Source organism: Clarias gariepinus, chromosome 7 (genome assembly GCF_024256425.1).
Source record: "Clarias gariepinus isolate MV-2021 ecotype Netherlands chromosome 7, CGAR_prim_01v2, whole genome shotgun sequence".
Lineage (NCBI taxonomy): Eukaryota > Metazoa > Chordata > Actinopteri > Siluriformes > Clariidae > Clarias > Clarias gariepinus.
The window spans coordinates 30,247,713-30,265,676 of NC_071106.1; the positions used below are offsets into that span (position 1 = coordinate 30,247,713).

The 17,964-nt window shown below is 39.0% G+C and overlaps 1 protein-coding gene across 1 annotated transcript in view; it reads right to left on the reverse strand.

Moving 5' to 3' along the window:
- myo7aa (myosin VIIAa) overlaps positions 1-17,964 on the reverse strand; it is a 57,804-nt gene that overhangs the window by 19,527 nt on the left and 20,313 nt on the right. The window contains exons 7-31 of the mRNA XM_053500460.1: positions 17,648-17,790; positions 16,707-16,820; positions 16,334-16,487; positions 15,089-15,165; positions 14,007-14,126; positions 13,775-13,917; positions 13,428-13,638; positions 13,194-13,329; positions 12,901-13,007; positions 10,399-10,536; positions 10,099-10,257; positions 8,374-8,466; positions 7,762-7,856; positions 7,414-7,498; positions 6,324-6,542; positions 5,673-5,990; positions 5,260-5,463; positions 4,984-5,160; positions 4,191-4,280; positions 3,720-3,847; positions 2,882-3,008; positions 2,616-2,735; positions 895-1,068; positions 476-703; positions 25-192 (exon numbers count right to left, since the gene is read on the reverse strand). Coding sequence (XP_053356435.1) covers positions 25-192; positions 476-703; positions 895-1,068; positions 2,616-2,735; positions 2,882-3,008; positions 3,720-3,847; positions 4,191-4,280; positions 4,984-5,160; positions 5,260-5,463; positions 5,673-5,990; positions 6,324-6,542; positions 7,414-7,498; positions 7,762-7,856; positions 8,374-8,466; positions 10,099-10,257; positions 10,399-10,536; positions 12,901-13,007; positions 13,194-13,329; positions 13,428-13,638; positions 13,775-13,917; positions 14,007-14,126; positions 15,089-15,165; positions 16,334-16,487; positions 16,707-16,820; positions 17,648-17,790 — 3,728 coding nt within the window. The remainder of the gene's footprint in view (positions 1-24; positions 193-475; positions 704-894; positions 1,069-2,615; positions 2,736-2,881; positions 3,009-3,719; positions 3,848-4,190; positions 4,281-4,983; positions 5,161-5,259; positions 5,464-5,672; positions 5,991-6,323; positions 6,543-7,413; positions 7,499-7,761; positions 7,857-8,373; positions 8,467-10,098; positions 10,258-10,398; positions 10,537-12,900; positions 13,008-13,193; positions 13,330-13,427; positions 13,639-13,774; positions 13,918-14,006; positions 14,127-15,088; positions 15,166-16,333; positions 16,488-16,706; positions 16,821-17,647; positions 17,791-17,964) is intronic.

Sequence of the window (17,964 nt, forward strand, 5' to 3'; positions counted from 1 at the left end):
TGAATCTTCTGCATGTTCTCACACCTTTTTGTGGGCCGCCATAATAAAATGAGCCCATTTCTCCACTGACTTGGCAGAACTGATTTCCCGGTCTGGGATGTAGGAAGGAATGAGACTGAGGAGACGTTCAACCAGGATCTCTGATCCGTAGTCCACGTAATACTGTTGTGAGGCAAGTTCTGCTAGATCATCCTGTAAAATCAGCAGAGGAAAGAGAGAAGTCAGAAGTGAAAGGGTTGTGAAGGAGGAGGGAAAATAAAGGGAATCAGTGGAGGAAGTTACAGGAAGACATGGATAATGGAAGCATTTGATAAGCTGCTAAATATTTCTAAATATTTATATATAATAAAAAAAATCTGATTTTGAAAGTTATGAAAAGTGAGGCAGTCTCAGATACATCCCTGTCATGTTGCTTCCAGTATTTCCGTCTCTCTGTACTTCTACACAGATTTTTGTTTAAGAATAAAGGCTGTACCCTGTCACAGCGATATTCCCCGAACTTGACCCCGCGTACGATCTGCTGGTAGACGAGGTTTGTAGCCACTCCGTCCTCAGTGGGGTCATGCCAGGGCGTGAAGATCTCCTTCCTGAAGAACAGCCTCCAGGGGGCGTTTCGCTCCTGAGCACCTTGCTCTTTAGCATACTGTTCACACTGAGACACGGCGTCCATAACGTGGTCATTACCACTGCCTAAAGACGAAACCTAGAGACACAGGGACAAGGCCTTGAATGTTTAAAACACATTTCTTTTGTGAATATAATGAGTGTTGTGTTGCAGAATGTAGAAAAAGCCATAAACATTAAATGCAGGAAATATACGCTAATGCACAACATACAATGTATTCATATTGATATAGTCATACGTGACTACTGTACCGTGTTAACAAGGTATACCTTGTCAAACAGAGCGATGTACAAGGAGAAGCCGAAGCGATCCCGGAGGCTGATTTTGTCCGAGAGGGCGTTACACAGCTCCTTGGCCGTGGTGGCCGAGTCGGTCAGCAGCGTTTTTGTGGTGCCATCCATGAAAGTCACAGGCAGCATGATGGGTTTCTTAGACTTAGTCGCCTGGCAGAGCACAGAAAAGAATCAATGTAAAAACACCACATAATGGGAGCGGCAGAACAAACATACAGTATGTGGTTACGAAAGTTCATACGGATTTCAAGCTGAACCTAAATTCTTTCATTTTTTAAATAATTAAATATTTGAAGCACAACTTTCAATCTATGAGACTTAAACATTTCTTTATTTTTAAGGTTCCCATGTGATGCCCAATAATGTTAAAGCCAATGGAAAAGAGGGATCCTTAAAGCCAGTGGTACAGTATGAATGTTTATGACGTCTCGTCCTTTATATAATAAAAATGTAATATTTTTATATTAAAATATACTGTAATTGTATTTTTTACAATGATTAAACACTATTTACATTTGTCCAACAGTTAACAATCCATCCCATACCTATCGAATGTTACTTTCATATGTATTTATTTAACATAATAATTATTTATTTTCATAATAAAATAAAGTGATTTAGTCACAATAGTCCGCTGTATTGCTTAATATAATTTATTTACAATAAAAAAAATCTAAACTGTATTTACATTTAGGCATTTGGCAGACGCTCTTATCCAGAGCGACTTACAAAAACTGTAAGTCATTACGGTCATTTGTGTTCGTGTACACGAGGCGCAGGGCAAACGAGTGTCTATGTAGGCATGTAAATTTTTACAAATTTCTCGGTGCTTTTTCAGCACTTCTTATGGCACGTGGAGCTGGCTGACTGGATGTGATATGAGTGAGGCCTTTTTTTTTTTTTTTACTAGTAGTAATGATGCTTTATTACCTGATAAATGGCTATTTACAGACGATTACTTAAAGTTTAATTTTAATTTTTTTTCGCCCTCCCCTCCAAAAAAAAAACATTTTGCACCAGCCACCACTGCCTAAACTTACTTGCCCAACTTTCTTCATCCAGTTAGAGTCATTTTGTATTCCACCATCCAACAAGTATTACATTTTCAGTGCTTAAAGCTCCAAAGTAATCAGTAAAATGTCGACATTTCACAGTGTGCTGGGTGAACTCGGGAACATTATTGTTAGAATATAAATCTTTTTTGGTGGCTTCCTGCACATGCCTTAAAGCTTAAGTAGTTAATACACTGCCTGGCACTCTCTGCCTTCAGCTTGGATTAGCGTGTGCAATGTGGTGGCCAATGATTCCTTATGTTGCATAACATTACCTTTTGCATTTGCTCCAAAGTCCAGTCTTTATGCTCTCTAGCAAATTGAAGCCTTTTTTTCAAGTTAGCCTCACTAAGAAGTGGTTTTCTTATGGCCACACAGCTGTTTAGACCAAATCCAGTAAGTTCTCATCACTTTGTGTGTGTGTTTGAAAGCACATTTAGGTGTCATGTTTGAAACAAATAGTTGTCCTTGGACCGCCGCTGCAAAGTTGTAAGGTATAAGTTCGTTCAGTAACTGGCTATTGCTAAAGCAGAAAGGAATCTTTCCGTGCATTTCAAGGCTGGAATCAGCATGGAGGAGAAGGTTATTTAGTGCCACAGGTCTGGTTCTGCTCGAGCGAACGATAAAAGAGTCATCCTACAGTACCTGCAGCTCGAGCCAGGAGGGCGGCTGTGTTCTCGTGCCATTCACGAACGTCCTCCTGAGCCGTTCCTCGCAGTAGGGAGCATATCCTGGGGGCCCCCCGCTGATAAAATTCCTCAGATACTACATAAGAGATATTTCAGAGCTTCATACTTTATCTCATTCCTTCACTGAGTCATGTCCAAAAATAAATATATGCCCAAAAGTACATTTGAATTAACAATTCAAATTCTAAGTCACTAAGGTAAGTTTAAATTGGCTGCGCTCACCTTCACAAACTTCTCAGTGGGGGAAAAGCAGCCCACACACAGGGACAGGAGGATCCAGCCTCGAGCGTGGCTGCTTTTGGACGGATTCTGGTTCAGCTGCTTACAAATCTGACAGTAGATCTCATCTCTGTGGATTATAAGAAGGCCAGTATTACAGAATTACAGAAGTACAGTAGAATAAGGACCAGATTTACTCATTCCAAATTTAAGTGAAAAGAATAATATGGAATAAAGTGGCACAAATGATGTGTTTATGTATAATGTAACTATGACCTGGAAAAAGCGATATATTCTGCATAGTCAGCAAATCTTACACTACGATAAACACTATACTGTATGTGCAAAATTACGCTCCTTACACTTGCGTGAGCTCACAGACGCCCCTGATTGGCTGTAGAGCCGTGATTAATGTGGGATCACTGAGTACCTCTCATACCTCCCCTCTGAGAGAGCTCGGCCAATCAGCTCTCTCTAGACCTCCAGCTGCGGGAGGTTACAGCATCACCCGAGAATCGAACTCGCGATCTCTGGATGTTATGGCGAGCACTTTACCACTGCGCCACTCGGAGGCATCATTGCTTATAAACTCATTATATTAAAAATGCTCATATGAAAGAATTGTTAAATTCTTTATTTGATTGGTCAGAACTGTTTTTCTCTAACAACAGCTCTGACAGTAGCGCTAATTTACTGCAAATGATGGATTTATTTACTTGAAATACTCCTTATCTAATGCATTAAAGTTTCTAGGGATAAATCATGGCAGTGAGTAATCCAGGTCTAACAAAATATATGCTATTTATATAGCATGAGCTCTGTACGATGTTCCGAGTGTGACCTGAGTCCTGGTCGGAGGATGCCGTTGCCGATGATAAAGTGAAGCTTCTCCAGGTTGGAAGTGGGTCGGTCCTCGAGCATGCTGTTCCCGTGCACTGTGTACTCGCCATCATTCAGGCGTTTTGTAACCTAGGATAAATAGGAGGAAATGCAAAAATGTTAGGACTCTCTAAAGTGGACTTGTTGGGCTGCACTTTAAACCTAAATTGTTGCAAATTTGTATAATGTTGTAGGGCAAAGAAGAATACAGGCAATGCATAATCAGATCGGTTTTACTCTATTAACAGCCCACGTTTTCTGGATATATTAAAAGCATCTTAAAATCTGTCCCCTAGTAAGCAGGACAAATCTAATTAAGGTAAAGTAAGAGATTCACATTGATAGACAGAGTGATAGACATTTTGTGTGTGTGTGTGTGTGTGTGTGTGTGTCACTGAGAAGCCATGAGCATGCAGATCACGTTGTCCCTTACCTCCTCGGTTATCTTCGACTTCTTTTTAAGGGTGAGGGACACTAGCTTGTGACGCACACTGCTCTTCTTATGACTCTCAATCTGGGCATTCTGCAGGAAGAGGGACCGAGACACAGAGAAGCTTATGAATCGTGAAGCAGCCAGCCAGCACAAAACTCATAGATCTGGGACAGCAAAAACACTCTCACAGCAAATTGTACTTAAAAATAAATTTGACTTTTGCCTCTGATCACGAGAACAGGCTGCACAATCAGAATTGTGCATGCACAACAAACCGTCAAAACTTTTCAACCTACTGTAAAAGTAGCATTTAATACCTTGATGGTATCCAAGCACTAATGAAACACTGAAAATCCCGGTTTGACTAGAACACCCCTTGTTGTTATTGTAAATACTCGTCATGCTCAATCCGGAATTGTGATTATATAATCTAACTCTTTCTGTTAGTTTTGTATGACTGTCTAAAAGGGTTCAAGTGCAATTCTTCATATAGTTCCTATTTTCATTTCTCTGGGCATCGTGTTACTGTAAGAAAGACTCAGATGAGCCCTACTTGATTACTGAATCTACTGAAGATGGATTTTTATGACTATTAGTATTCGGACCTAAAAGTGATCAACTTATTGGATTTTATGTGGTTAGGATTCTGCTCAGCTCCCCATTATATCCATTATTTTGAACAATTTCAACCATTTTAAGAGCGGCATGGTGATTTTTAAATACATTTGAATAAATTCTGTCTGCTGGGATGAATACAGATTATTCAAAATAACACACTTTCCATCACCCTCACCTCTCCCTCTCCTTGCAGAGCCTGCAGTTCCCTCTTGTATGTCTTCTTTCCCAGCGTCTCGTAGATCTTGGTCATTACTGGAATTTTCTCACTGCCATCACTAATAGCTGTGTGATATTTTGGCTCTGGGAGATCACCCATGAATCGTAGAATTGTGATCCACACCGCTAGTGCAGCCTGCAAGATGCCGAAAACGAAAGACACCAACCTTGTTTGCAACAAATTCTACACACTAGAATAGAAAGGTTAAAAGGAGACGTTTAAAGCAGAACATACCAGCTGATCTCCCTCATCCTCGTGAAAGAGTAAGGGCTGCTTGAGGGGGCGCCGCATGTATGTGTGAGTGCTGGTGCCCTGAAAGTAGGTGGCTGAGAATTTGGCAAACTTATATTCAGACAGATCTTCCTCTTCTTCCTCAGGGAGAGGAAGAGCTTCATCCAGATCCTCTTCCTCCACATTCCTTTGAGGGCGCTCCAGGTCCTAGTGCATAAACACACACACACGCACGACAAATAAAAAGACAGCAAACAGACACAGACATATAGAGAGAGAGGGAGCCGAGTAGATAAAGTAGACAATATAAATAGATAAGCAGATAGAACAAATAGATAAAATAGCTTGGGTATTGTAATTCTAATAGCAATTTAATTTGAAGAAAAAAATTCTAACCAGTAGAGGGCGCTCCCTACCTCAAACCCGGCCGGTGCTTGGCCCTCCTGCCCAGGGAAAGAGTTTGTGGTTCCCAGGAAGCCGAACATCTTATCCACCATGTCGGAGTCGTTGACGGGCTCGTGGCGAGCTCTCTCCATTTGCTCCAGCATCTCCTTCTTCCTGCGAGCCTCCTCCTTCTCCCTCTTCTCCCGCTCTGCGTCCTCTCGTGCCAGCTGGGCCAGTCTCTCCTGGTGCTTGCGCTCGGCCTCGGCTTTGGCTCGCTTAGCACTCATCTGGTACCTGAGCTTCTCCTCTTCAGCCAAGCGCATCTTCTCTGCATCCAGCCGCCGTTTGTACTGAAGGACAAGAGGAATTATGAGGATAAATACATTTAGTTAGTTAGCACATTTATTTCCAGATATTATGCTAATGTATAGGGTTAAAAAAATATTACTTATTTATTTTACTATTTATTTCAAAACTATAAGATCTAGATTTTTGTAGTGGCATCAGACATTTGGATCCTTCTGTACACCAATCAGCAACCTCTACATATACTTATTGTACCCATGAGTCCCAAAGCTAAGTAAGTTAAGCGATTTTTACTCGACAGACAGACTCCAAACTCCCTGAATATTGCTTTGGTTCGCGTATCTGATTCCATGTGGGATTTTATGCCCTGAGCTTACCTCTCCTTTGAGTCTGTGGTACAACCGACGAGCGATCATGCCCCTAGTGTAGGCTTGGATGGTGATGACAGCCCAGAGCCGGTGTCTGAAGGCCCTGCGCACCATGGAGCCTCTACAACGAGCCTGGAACAGGGTCATCCTCTGTCGGGTCACATGGTACGTCTGATAAAGCTTCCTGGAGCGGTACAGGGCCTGGAGCCGTGAGAAACCTGCAAGCATCTGCAACACAGGAAGTAATTAGGATGTCAAGTATATTATAGGGTCAGGTTGGCTTTAACAAGTGAGAACTGATGAAGATTTTCAGATTAGTGTTGAGACACTGAGTCACTGCATTCACTTCAAAGACGATCAGACACCCCACGCTTTTGGACAACCTTTTGGACTGATGTTTCTCATTCCTATGCCGCAATTTATATTTTATATATTTGGAGGTTCACACTTAATTTTAGCTTGGATGATTTAATCATCCATAATAATCAGCCATAGCTATAGCAGCTAGCATCAAATATATAATAGAGACACTGTGATCTATTCACTTTAACTGTTGTGTATACTGCATTTTATCCTTATTTAAACAGAAATAGGTATGGCAAAAAGAAAAAAATACCTAACATTCCTCGTTCAGGAGCGTACAGTGTAGACAATGCCCTCATGTTTCAAGACATTCAATTCTGTTTGTTCAGCATAGTATATTGAAGACATAGATATTGATTACTACAGTAGGCTTTTAGAATTACTTTACATTTACATATTTGGCAGACGCTCTTATCCAGAGCGACTTACATTTTTATCTCATTACACATCTGAGCAGTTGAGGGTTAAGGGCCGCGCTCAAGGGCCCAACAGTGGCACCTTGGTAGTTGTGGGGTTTGACCCTGGGATCTTCCGAACCGTAGTCCAATGCCTTAACCACTGAGCTACCCCTGGCCCTACTCTGATGACTGAGACATTATTTTAGGACCAGACTGATTCTTACCCATCACCTTCACTCTTAGTACCAAATTATTCATATTAGCTTATTATGCAGCAGTTCATTTTCTGTGTTCATGACTGAGTGTCTCCATAGTGAATGGAGGTCACAGAGACTTACCGCTCCGTAGTTCTTCCGACAGTAGTAACCCCTCCATGTCTTCTGAATCATAAGAGCTGATTTCTTAATTTTCAGGAAGTTGGACCTATTAACAAAGCAATATTTATTTATTTATTTATTTATTTATTTATTTATTTTTTTAAGTAAATGGTCAGTAACATTCCAAAGATCCTTTTTGGATTGTTTTGTGTTTCCTTTGGTTACTATGTTTATTAATAGTCAAGTACGAGAAGCATAAAGCAGGAGGTGCACATATTATTTTTATTTAAAAAAAAAAACAATAATAATAATAATAAATTGAGGATTGAGAGTTTGAAATTTGGCAGTTATATATTTTTAACAGCGTACCTGTCTTTGAAACCTCGGACGACTTTCTGAATAAGAATGACTTTGTCAGTGATGGCTTTGTCTCTCTCAATCTCCAAAAGCATATCGTGATGGTCCTGCCAAAAATACGGTCATGTCATATTACTGTAAATTCTGGAAACAGCAATCATCAGAAAAGAAAAGGATTTCCTACAAAACCTCCACCACAGTTTAATCGAAAGAATCATTTAGTGCACTTTCCCAGTTGACTTGTGGTACATTTTCCTTTATCCTGGTTTAATGGTGTCACTTCCTGTTAGGAAGTATTGGCAGTGCCCTCTCTTCACTCCCACAGTGAGGGACGTCCTGTTTCAGACAGCTGAAAGCCTTGATAAAGCTACACTGAATGGAAAACTGACCACGGCACCAGGGAAATGCACAACAGTTGTGTTGGCCTTTGACCTATTGCTCAAGTTTCTTTCCAGACACTACTAGAACAGAGTACCACATGACTGTTTAAGGTCATGTGACCACAAGAGTTAGCAGGACACATGAATTACATAACGCAGTATTCTGGTACTCAGAGTCATGAAAAGCTTCTGCTTGAAATTTCACACACATTTCATTTCCTGATGTGCTGTAGTACTGATATACCTTCAGGAAGATCTTGGTCTTTCCCATCTGCCAGTCATCGTCTCTGCCAAGGACAGCCTCAGCAATTCTCTGGCAGGTCCCTCTCAGGTCCTCCTAAATAAAAACAATTTAAATAAATACATTTTAATTTTCACATGAACATAAAGTATAAGGTTTTCCAACCGTACCATTATTCACTCTCTCATCGTCTATACCCTGTATTATCCTGTATTTATTCCAGGACACTTAGGTACACCCCGGACAGGGTATCAATCCATTGCAGGGCACACACACTCACACACTCATTTACACACCACATGCAATTTCTGAACGCTGTTAGCCTAACCTGCATGGCTTTGGACGGTGGGAAGAAACCGGAGTACCCGGAGGAAACCCACCAAGCACAGGGGAAACATGCAAACTCCATGCACACAGAGGTGGGAATTGAGTCCGTGGCATGATACAATTCTGACCAAGCCTTAGCAGTCTGACAAACACATTTGCTCTTGAATAGTCTGATTTACAGAGGAGTTTATGGTCAACTTATAGACTGCAAAATGCCCAGGTCCTGCGGCTGCAAAATAGTTCTTTGAGTGTTGGCGTGAATGTGCTGGGACGTCCACTCTGATTGAGTGATTGATTGACTGTCTTGAATGCTTTGCACTTGTGAATAATCTTTCTCACTGCAGAATTTTAACCCCCAAATTGTTTAAAAATGGTCTACAACCATTTCCAAATTGATTTGTAAAAACAATTCCTTCCCTAAGACCATTATGTAACTCTCTCTCTCTCTCTCTTGGTATTCTTTTAAAACACATCTGAATGCTGCAAACTAGCAAACTGCCAAAACCTCTGCTTTTGTGGAGATTTGCACGTGTGTTGTTGATCAGTTAATCAAAGGCTGATGAATAGCAGCACCTGGCTGAAACTTATCATCTTAAACCCTGTGGAAGCAGTTCCCCCTGCTTAGTACTTAGTATTGCCCATATGTTGTTGTGTTTTTTTTCTCCAAATGTTTGGTTTCATTTTAGTTAGATAAATAATGACATAGTGAAAAAAGTTGCATGTTATTTGTCCGAGGTTATATTTGTCTGATACCAAGAACCACTACGATCAGATGATTTGTATTATGTTTTTACACTTAGAACTTTATGCTTAGAAGAACTAATTATAGTAGCTATTTTCTGAAATAATTGAAAAATTAAAAGGTGGGACTAGCTCCTATTAACCAATAATAAACATTTCTCAAAAATAAATAAATAATCGAAACAGTTTAATTTTACCATATAATTTTGGATACAAAAAGGCAAAAAAAAAAATCTTGCAGTATTTTCTACGGTAAAAAATGATTTTTTATTGTTTTTAGATAATATTACAATATTTTAAGATTGTACATTAGGATTATGAGTCAAAAAGTTGACATAACAATAAACTTGAGATAATAAATATGAACTCGTATAGGTACAGTATGTTATGCAATTATACTTGGTGGAAGTGGGCTTCCATACTGGTGTAGCTCAAAATCAAAATCGCAACAAATTTGTCTTTTTATATCAAGACTGTTTTTTCATTATTTTACAATTTTGGTCCAATTATGCAATTTCTAATTGTCCAATTTGCACAAATTTCTGGACCAATTTTGGCTCTTGCACCCAGATCATATTAAAAATGAAAAAGTGGGAGTGGTTCCAACCCTGGTCTGTATTTTAGTAATTCCATGTCAGCAGAATTCATGTGTTTATTTACCTGTTTGTAGGAAGGTTTGACTCCAGGCATAAGGACACGATACCGATCCACAAACTCCACAAAAGTGTAACGGATGGGGTATCCAGCCCGCCGGATCCGAATAGTCTCCATCATTCCTGAGTAGCGGAGCTGCCTCACACACAGCTCCCTGTCAAACAGCTGGGAGGACAGGAGAACTTTTAATTACTCTACATAGAGGAGGATGTGAGAAGGGAGTCTAGGAACACAACTGCACATCCTTTCTTATTTACCATCCACACACTTTAACATCCTGGTCATTTCCTCTGACTTTGAACTCACCATAGGTTTCTTGTACTCATTGGGTTTGATGCAGCGGACGAAGAAGGGCTGACACACACTCAGTGTGCGCATCAGCAACTCCAGAGAGCGTTTAAACTGACTGCTCAGAGTTGGGGAACGCTTTCTCGTCTCCGCCCCCTGAACACCAGGAAACACACACACACACACACACAAACAGAAAGTCAGGAATGGAGGAAAACCCACCGAGCAGATCCGTTCCACCCCTTTCTGACCTCTGATTCTCTCTGTCCTTCTCGCTCTTCCTTTACCACAACCCCATCACTCGGTCTGTAAAGTACTTTTTTTTGCTCAAACAGGAAGTTGTTTGAGTTCAGAAAACTGTCTGTGGCAGATATATTATCAAGCTAAAACGAGGCTGTATTATTTTTTACTTCAGGAGGTCACAGAGAACAAAAGAGGTCAGGGAGAGAACTTTGGTTTTGAGAATGAACAAAAGTACAACATCAAGAAAAAAAATATTGTTGGTAAAATAATTATTTTACATATTAATTTTTTTCTTTCTACTTTGTAACACTATGTATCATTTTTAAGGAAAACAATAATAGATTTTAAATAAATTAAATGTTTTCATTAACAATTTTCAGATACCTCAATTTCAGTCCATAGAAGACATTATTATTAATAATAATAATAATAATAATGATGATGATGATGATGATGATGATGATTTATTATTATTATTATTATTAAAAATAAATAAAACATATCAACCAAGCCATGGAGATTATAAAACATTCACTGTGATACAGACGCTATTGCCATGTTCCGTGTTTTTTTTTTGTTTGTTTGTTTGTTATTGTATAAGAGGCATTCAAATCAAACCCGGACTTTTCCTCCAAAAACATAACACAGTTATGAGAATAAAAACTACCTTTATTTCTTGATTTGATCCCCTACTACTGTTCCACTAGTGCTTGGATATTATATAGCAGCGATCATCACTAGCAGACACATGGCTTCCTTTAAAACATTTGGACTATTTACTGTACATGTTTTACTTCGGCTAAGAGTCTCACTGTACTGTGTTTAAAGTAAATGTCAATCAGTTTTACACCCGAATTCAATGGATCAGTTTTTGATGGTATTCATTATTCACACACTTTATTTTTTATGTACACTATATAGCCAATATGATGTTGATACCTGAAAGTCTGGGCACAAATATGGACTCCTTAGTTTTTACAGTTTTAGAGCAATGCTTTGCTACAGTGGTTTATGCCCATTCAACCACAAAAGCATGACATATCTGGCACTAAGGTCTGTCAGAAAGGCCTGGCTCAAAATTGTCACTCTAGTTCATCCCTAGAGTGTTTGGTGGGGTTGAGGTCAGGGCTTTGTGCAGATCATTCAAGTTCTTACACTACCATGTCTTCATGAACCTTATTTTAAAGCACAGTGGCAATGTCACACTGGAACATGCCTGTGTTCCTTTATTTCAACAATTTAAAAACTTGATGCTACAGTATGCAAAGATATCCATGATAATTAAAACGCTATGGCAACAGTTTGGGGAAGAAACACATACTGGAACATACCTTTGGCCATATAGTGTACACGTGAATAGAATTTTTGTGACATTGATATATATATTTCAGCATAGAATTACAAATTTTTGTGTACAATTTGTTTTCATGCAGGTAGTAAACTCATAAAGAATGTAGAAACATCCATTTTTGCATTCAAATGTTGAAATGGAAGATGTTCATAAATGAGAACAAAAGGTCAGCACCACTGGGTTAAGGTTACGGGAAGTGATAATTAGATCAGGGTGAAGGCATGAGATGAGGTTAGTTTTCAGAACATAAACTGGGACGACCAGATGAAATGGTGTGAGAAGTGAGAAGCTGATGATTTCCAGTTCCACCGTTACCTTGGGAGGTGGCGTGGCACTGTGCACGGAGGTACACAGAAACTGGCACACACATTTATCAAAGAAAGAAAGAATTTCAGAACACTGAATTATGCATTAAAAACAGAAATGTTAAAGAATTTAAAATGATTAAGTTCATTATGAGTTGACCTAAGCAAGCATATTATTTTATGTAATACTGTATTTAAGGAAAAGCCGTGGTGTCATATGGCCCAAAGCAAAGCAAACTCTGACAGTCATTTTTTAATAACATCACACTGTAGACACCTTCCATGAATGCGAACAGCATCAGTACATTTTGAGCTGAGTATATATTAAGCTAATACTCTTATTAATACGCTTATTATTAATAGTAGAACATCTGCCATACATATTGCTGTGTTTGGGCTGTTACTATAGAAACAATAACGTTTCATCTATGCATCATCTATTCCGCTTTTCCTGTTTAGGGTCACATGTGGCTTAGGGCACTAGACAGGTCACAAAACAAATCACAAGCATACACACTTACACACCTGATCATACTGTACACTACAGGACATTTGAAAATACCAATCAACCTTGATCTAGACCTACAGACAAGACATAGAGAGATAGATAGTAGTGATTACCATCGCAACATCAGCGTGAAAGATCTGCTTGATGAACTTGTTCTTGGACGAGTGAACTAGCTGAATGATGTCACCGTGAAGGGTGTCCCTGTTCTTCTCTAGAAAACCTGCGCAGATGTTTATCACAGCTTAATATGCTTACTTTCACCAAACATTTGAAACCTCTTATAGTAATCAGTATAACAATAGTCCCACTAGGTTAACATCATGTGACGCAGGAATAATGTTGCGTTTAATTATAGTGTTAATAAATACTGTGCATGATTTAAGTGCTGAGAAGTTTGACCCCCGACCTCTGGTCTCATAGTAGACGATGCCGGCGAAGTGCTGGATGCCGAATTGCGTCTCGTAGCTGTTCTTGGGTGGGATGTAATTAGTGTTGAGCTTGTGTTGGGAGTTTAGCTTGTTCAGCATGGTGGTGTCCGTGCCCTGTAGAATAGTTAATAGAACCTTGTAAAACATTTCAGTCTTTCACTTCTTCTAGTTTTACAGTACTTCTTAATTTCAAAGAATTTTTGAAACCTCACCTTGGGGAACTTGCTCTCCTCGTCAATGAGTGAGATGATGTTCATGGGTTTGATGGCGATCATGTCCAGTGCGTCCTGGTTGTCAGTGAACTCGATGTGCTGCCAGTTGATGTTCTCCAGGTTGTACTCCTCCTGCTCCAGCTTAAAGACGTGCCGCACAAAGAACTGTTGCAGGTTTTCATTGGCAAAGTTGATGCAAAGCTGCTCAAAGCTACAGAGAAAAAAAACAAAACAAGCAAATGCAAAAAACTCTATATGAAATGCTTTTAACTTCCATGGTCAATATAATCATGCTACTGATTTCTGATAATATATTGGACGTGTGTATGAATTGATCCAGTAATTACCTATTAACTGTAAAGTTCTCAAAGCCAAAGATGTCCAGCAGGCCGATGGACCTGCGCACCGCTTTCGGCTCATGTGACGGAGGCTTGTAGATGGCTGCATTGATCTTTTCAACAATCCACACAAATAGGCGTCCATATATTCCCTATAAAAAATATATATATATATCCATATATCAACATACACACGGTGTTGTGGTGTAAAGCAGCCAAGACCAATAAAAAAGATGTTCACCTTGACAAATGCGTCTCGAACATCCAAAGCCTGTTCCTTGCTCAGAGGTGTGGACACTGTCTCTCCCCGAGTGATGATCGTGCGACTGGTCAGGCAGTTCATTAAGTCTTTAGAGTCAACCTGTTTGTATTTAAAAAAAAAAAAAAAAATTTGAATTTTATTGAGGATGATGGTGGTATGAAAAAACTCCCTAAGATGGCGAAACCTTGAGAGGAACCAGACTTAACAAGGAAAGCCATTCACATTTGGGTGATATTGGATAGCAGGAATTGATCTGCAGTCATACTGTGTGTTAGGCAGCTGGAAGATCAGGAGACATGTTTAAGTTAATATGGAGTCCACTTTCGTTATTGGAGGCTCAGGTACCAAAAAAAAAAAAAAAAAAATTTTGAGATCAATTAATGCAAAAAAAAAAAAAAAAAGTCTTGCCTGGCCGAGTGAAATGTATGAAGAGTACCCTGTCAACAGGTGCCACTTAAACCCATCTTTCTCTTCTCATCTTCCAGTCACCCAGGTCGCTTTACACGACCTCTCTTAATCCTGCTACTGAATTAACAACAACCTGGCAGACCACACATTTACACAAGCATGCAAGCATGCATCAGAATACCTAAAGATAACTGATGCAAGTTAATGGTTCTGGACTAGTGCACTTCACATCATTAAACTGTAGATTAAATTGATGAAATGAAAGCCAAAAGCACTCTTTCAGGAAGCCTGGCAAACTCTTCCCGAAGACTACTGTACAAAAATATGGAAAAGTCTGGCTCTTTGGAAGCAAAACATGACAAACACATAAATTAAAAGTGGCTCAAAAGTTTTATCAGCACAGTTTTGTTTTTGCCGCCATCAATCCATCAATCATAACCGAAACTATAGTCAACTACAGTACAGTATATACAATATCTAAATTAAATTGTCCTCATTTTCAATGATGATCATAATAATGATAAGAATCTTTCTGAAAACAACAGAGAAAAATAAGAATAACCTGAGAGCAGCTGAGAAATAAAGGCATCTACATTAAAAAAACAAAATAAAGTAAAAAAAGTTAAATAAAACTGTTTTATCTATAAAGTTACCTCTAACAGCTTTGCAGCGATGAAAAGCTCAGCAGATCGCACCACCTCACAGGCATCCAGGTTATCATATGTGCGGGCTAAGCAGAAAAAAAGTTATATTCAGCATATTAATTATTATAATATATATATATATACATTTCTGTTTAAGTAACAATTGGATGGTTAATATGAGAGTAACAGAGTCTTGCCCTCGTACATGTAACAAATGCATTGAATAAGACATGACTGAATGACTGTAGGGTTAATGACTGTTAGCCAGTTGCAGTTCCTTTAACTAAACATAATTGATTTATTTTCTTTTATTTAAAGGTCTCATATTTTACTATTAATTTAACAATTTAACATACAGTACAGTAGGTCTCAGAGGTTCCCTAAAGTATGTATGTTTATGCTCAAACTGAAATACCCCTAAGATGCTTTTTTTTTATATCCTCACTCTGTTCACTCCTCCTCCGCACATACTGTTTTAGTGTCTACGGAAGTAAGGTACTGCAGAGCCACGCCCTGCCAGAGAACTCCAGAGCTGAGCACAACGGAGAAACAAGCTGTGGGTGGGTTTCCCTTATATGAGGTCACAATAGAGGAAAAATCCAATTGTTTTAGCTCCAATACAAAATGGAAAAGGACCAAAAGGTTGGAATATTTTTTCTCACATTTTTAGTTTGTAAACACAAACTGGAGAAACTACCTGAATGGGTAAAAAATAAAATGCCAAAAAAGTGAATTTTTCATAATGCATGCCCTTTAATGCTTGGTAAACATGACCATCACGTCAATATATTCAAGATAATTATCTCCTCAAAGTAATAAAATTTTTTGACAATATCTAATGTATATCTTTACACTACAGGTAACTTTTTACTATTTAAATAAAAGTACTTGTTCTGTTTCAAGCACAGCCCTTATTGAATATGTATTACCTGACACTTGGATCCATGAGATTAATATACTGTATATGATAATGAAGGACGCAGCACAACTTATATTACTGTATGTCTATGTCTTCTGCAAGTAGCAGTTTTCTACCACAGAGAGACAAATTCAAAAATATTAAGTACATCCAGCAGCTTCATCATAAATCACATTATCATATTGTCATTTCTGCCAGCATTTTAGATACCAAGAGCTTTAGTACAGTATTATTCTATCCAAAGCCTTTTACATTTTTCACCTGTCCCATAAAAAGGATCCATTTATTTGAGCAATGCATAGAGTATGCCCACATTCTGTGAGTGTGTGTGTCACCTTCGTATTTGAGGTTGCCCATGTGCAGAATGGAGGCCAGCAATTTAGAGATCTCCCAGTTTTCTGTGTCTGTAAACATGAGCACCTTCATGGCCGAACGGATGTTGGAATACTCCTTCTGGTCATCACGACCGTCACACACAGTGCACTTTCCCTAAAGAGAAGGGGAAGGAAACAAAGAACATGCTTGGTACAAGTGGATATTACTGGTGCTATTTTTATTCCATAGCCTGTTCCATCAACCATCCTTTGCTATAAAATGTAAATCATAACAATTAAGGTAAATATGCCCTATATATAGTAATGACAAGGTTTTTTCTGTATTGTGATGAAAGCATTTAATTGAAATAGTACCAGTAATTTCTTCACTTACAATAGTGAGGTAGGTATAATCTGTGGCTTTGCCCAGGCCAAGCTTCTTCTTCTGATCAGGAGTCATGCCTTTCAGCATACAGTAAAATATATGGTAGTTCCTCTCATCCTGGGCCTAGTAAAAAAAAGTAAAGATAACAATCAACAACTGAACTCTAAAAGTGTGATCAGAATGTAAACTGTGGATTGATGCAGGAGGGTTTAAGTGGTAAGCTGGTTCTTAGTTTCCATTTGGAGAACTTGATCCTGAATGTCTACATTTTCTTAACCTTGGCTACTCCATTGAAGTTCATAACAGATACCATTGTTTAAAAAGAAAAAAAATTATTATGTAATAGCCTAAACATTTTTATATTGTACATTCCATCCATCCATCTTGGAACTTTAGTAGTCTAACTAGGGACCACAGAGGGCGGTGGTTACCATTAAGGGCCAGTGATGACCATTGTATTTATTGCCATTTTGTACGACCACGGTAGGACCTCCGGTCAACATTCACACTCAGTCACAAACTACAGGCAATTTGGAAACGCCAATTAGCCTAATCCTTACCCTAATCCTATTTGGACTGCGGGAGGAACCTAGAGAATCCAGATGAGACGCATCAAGCATGGGGAGAACATGCAAACTTCATGCACACAGACCCAACCCAGGACATCGAACCCAGGACCAGGAGGTGCAAGGAGATAGTGCTAACCACTAAACTACCGTGCCTCCATATTGTACTGTGTTAGTTTTTTAGCCATCTTGGTATTTATTATGATTATTTACATATCACATATGCTCTACAGGAGCCACCTAGGATCCAAGTTTGACTTCAAGGCACATCTATTCAGAAAAGCTCTGTTTTACAAATATAGACATGCCAAGCTTTTTCATATGCTGTATATATGCCTCAGATGTACTGTATGAGAATCATGACCCTTTTTTTCACTCTCTAACCTGTCGACACACTCGAGACTTCTCCAGCAGATATTGCTCGATTTTGGCTCCTTCGATTGCTCCTCTCTTGTTGAAATGGATGTCTATGTACTTCCCAAATCGGCTTGAATTGTCATTACGGATGGTCTTGGCATTCCCAAAGGCTGTTGACAAAAAAAACAATCATCCTGCTTTAATGTGTTCCATATTCATATCTGTAATAACATCTGCCCTAAAGTTCCTACTAATTACATATTTTAGCATGTTTTCTGCTCTAAAAGCTCTGTTTTGACCTTTGAAAGGGTTTGTCAGGCACGAGCAGAGAAATGCAGTAACAT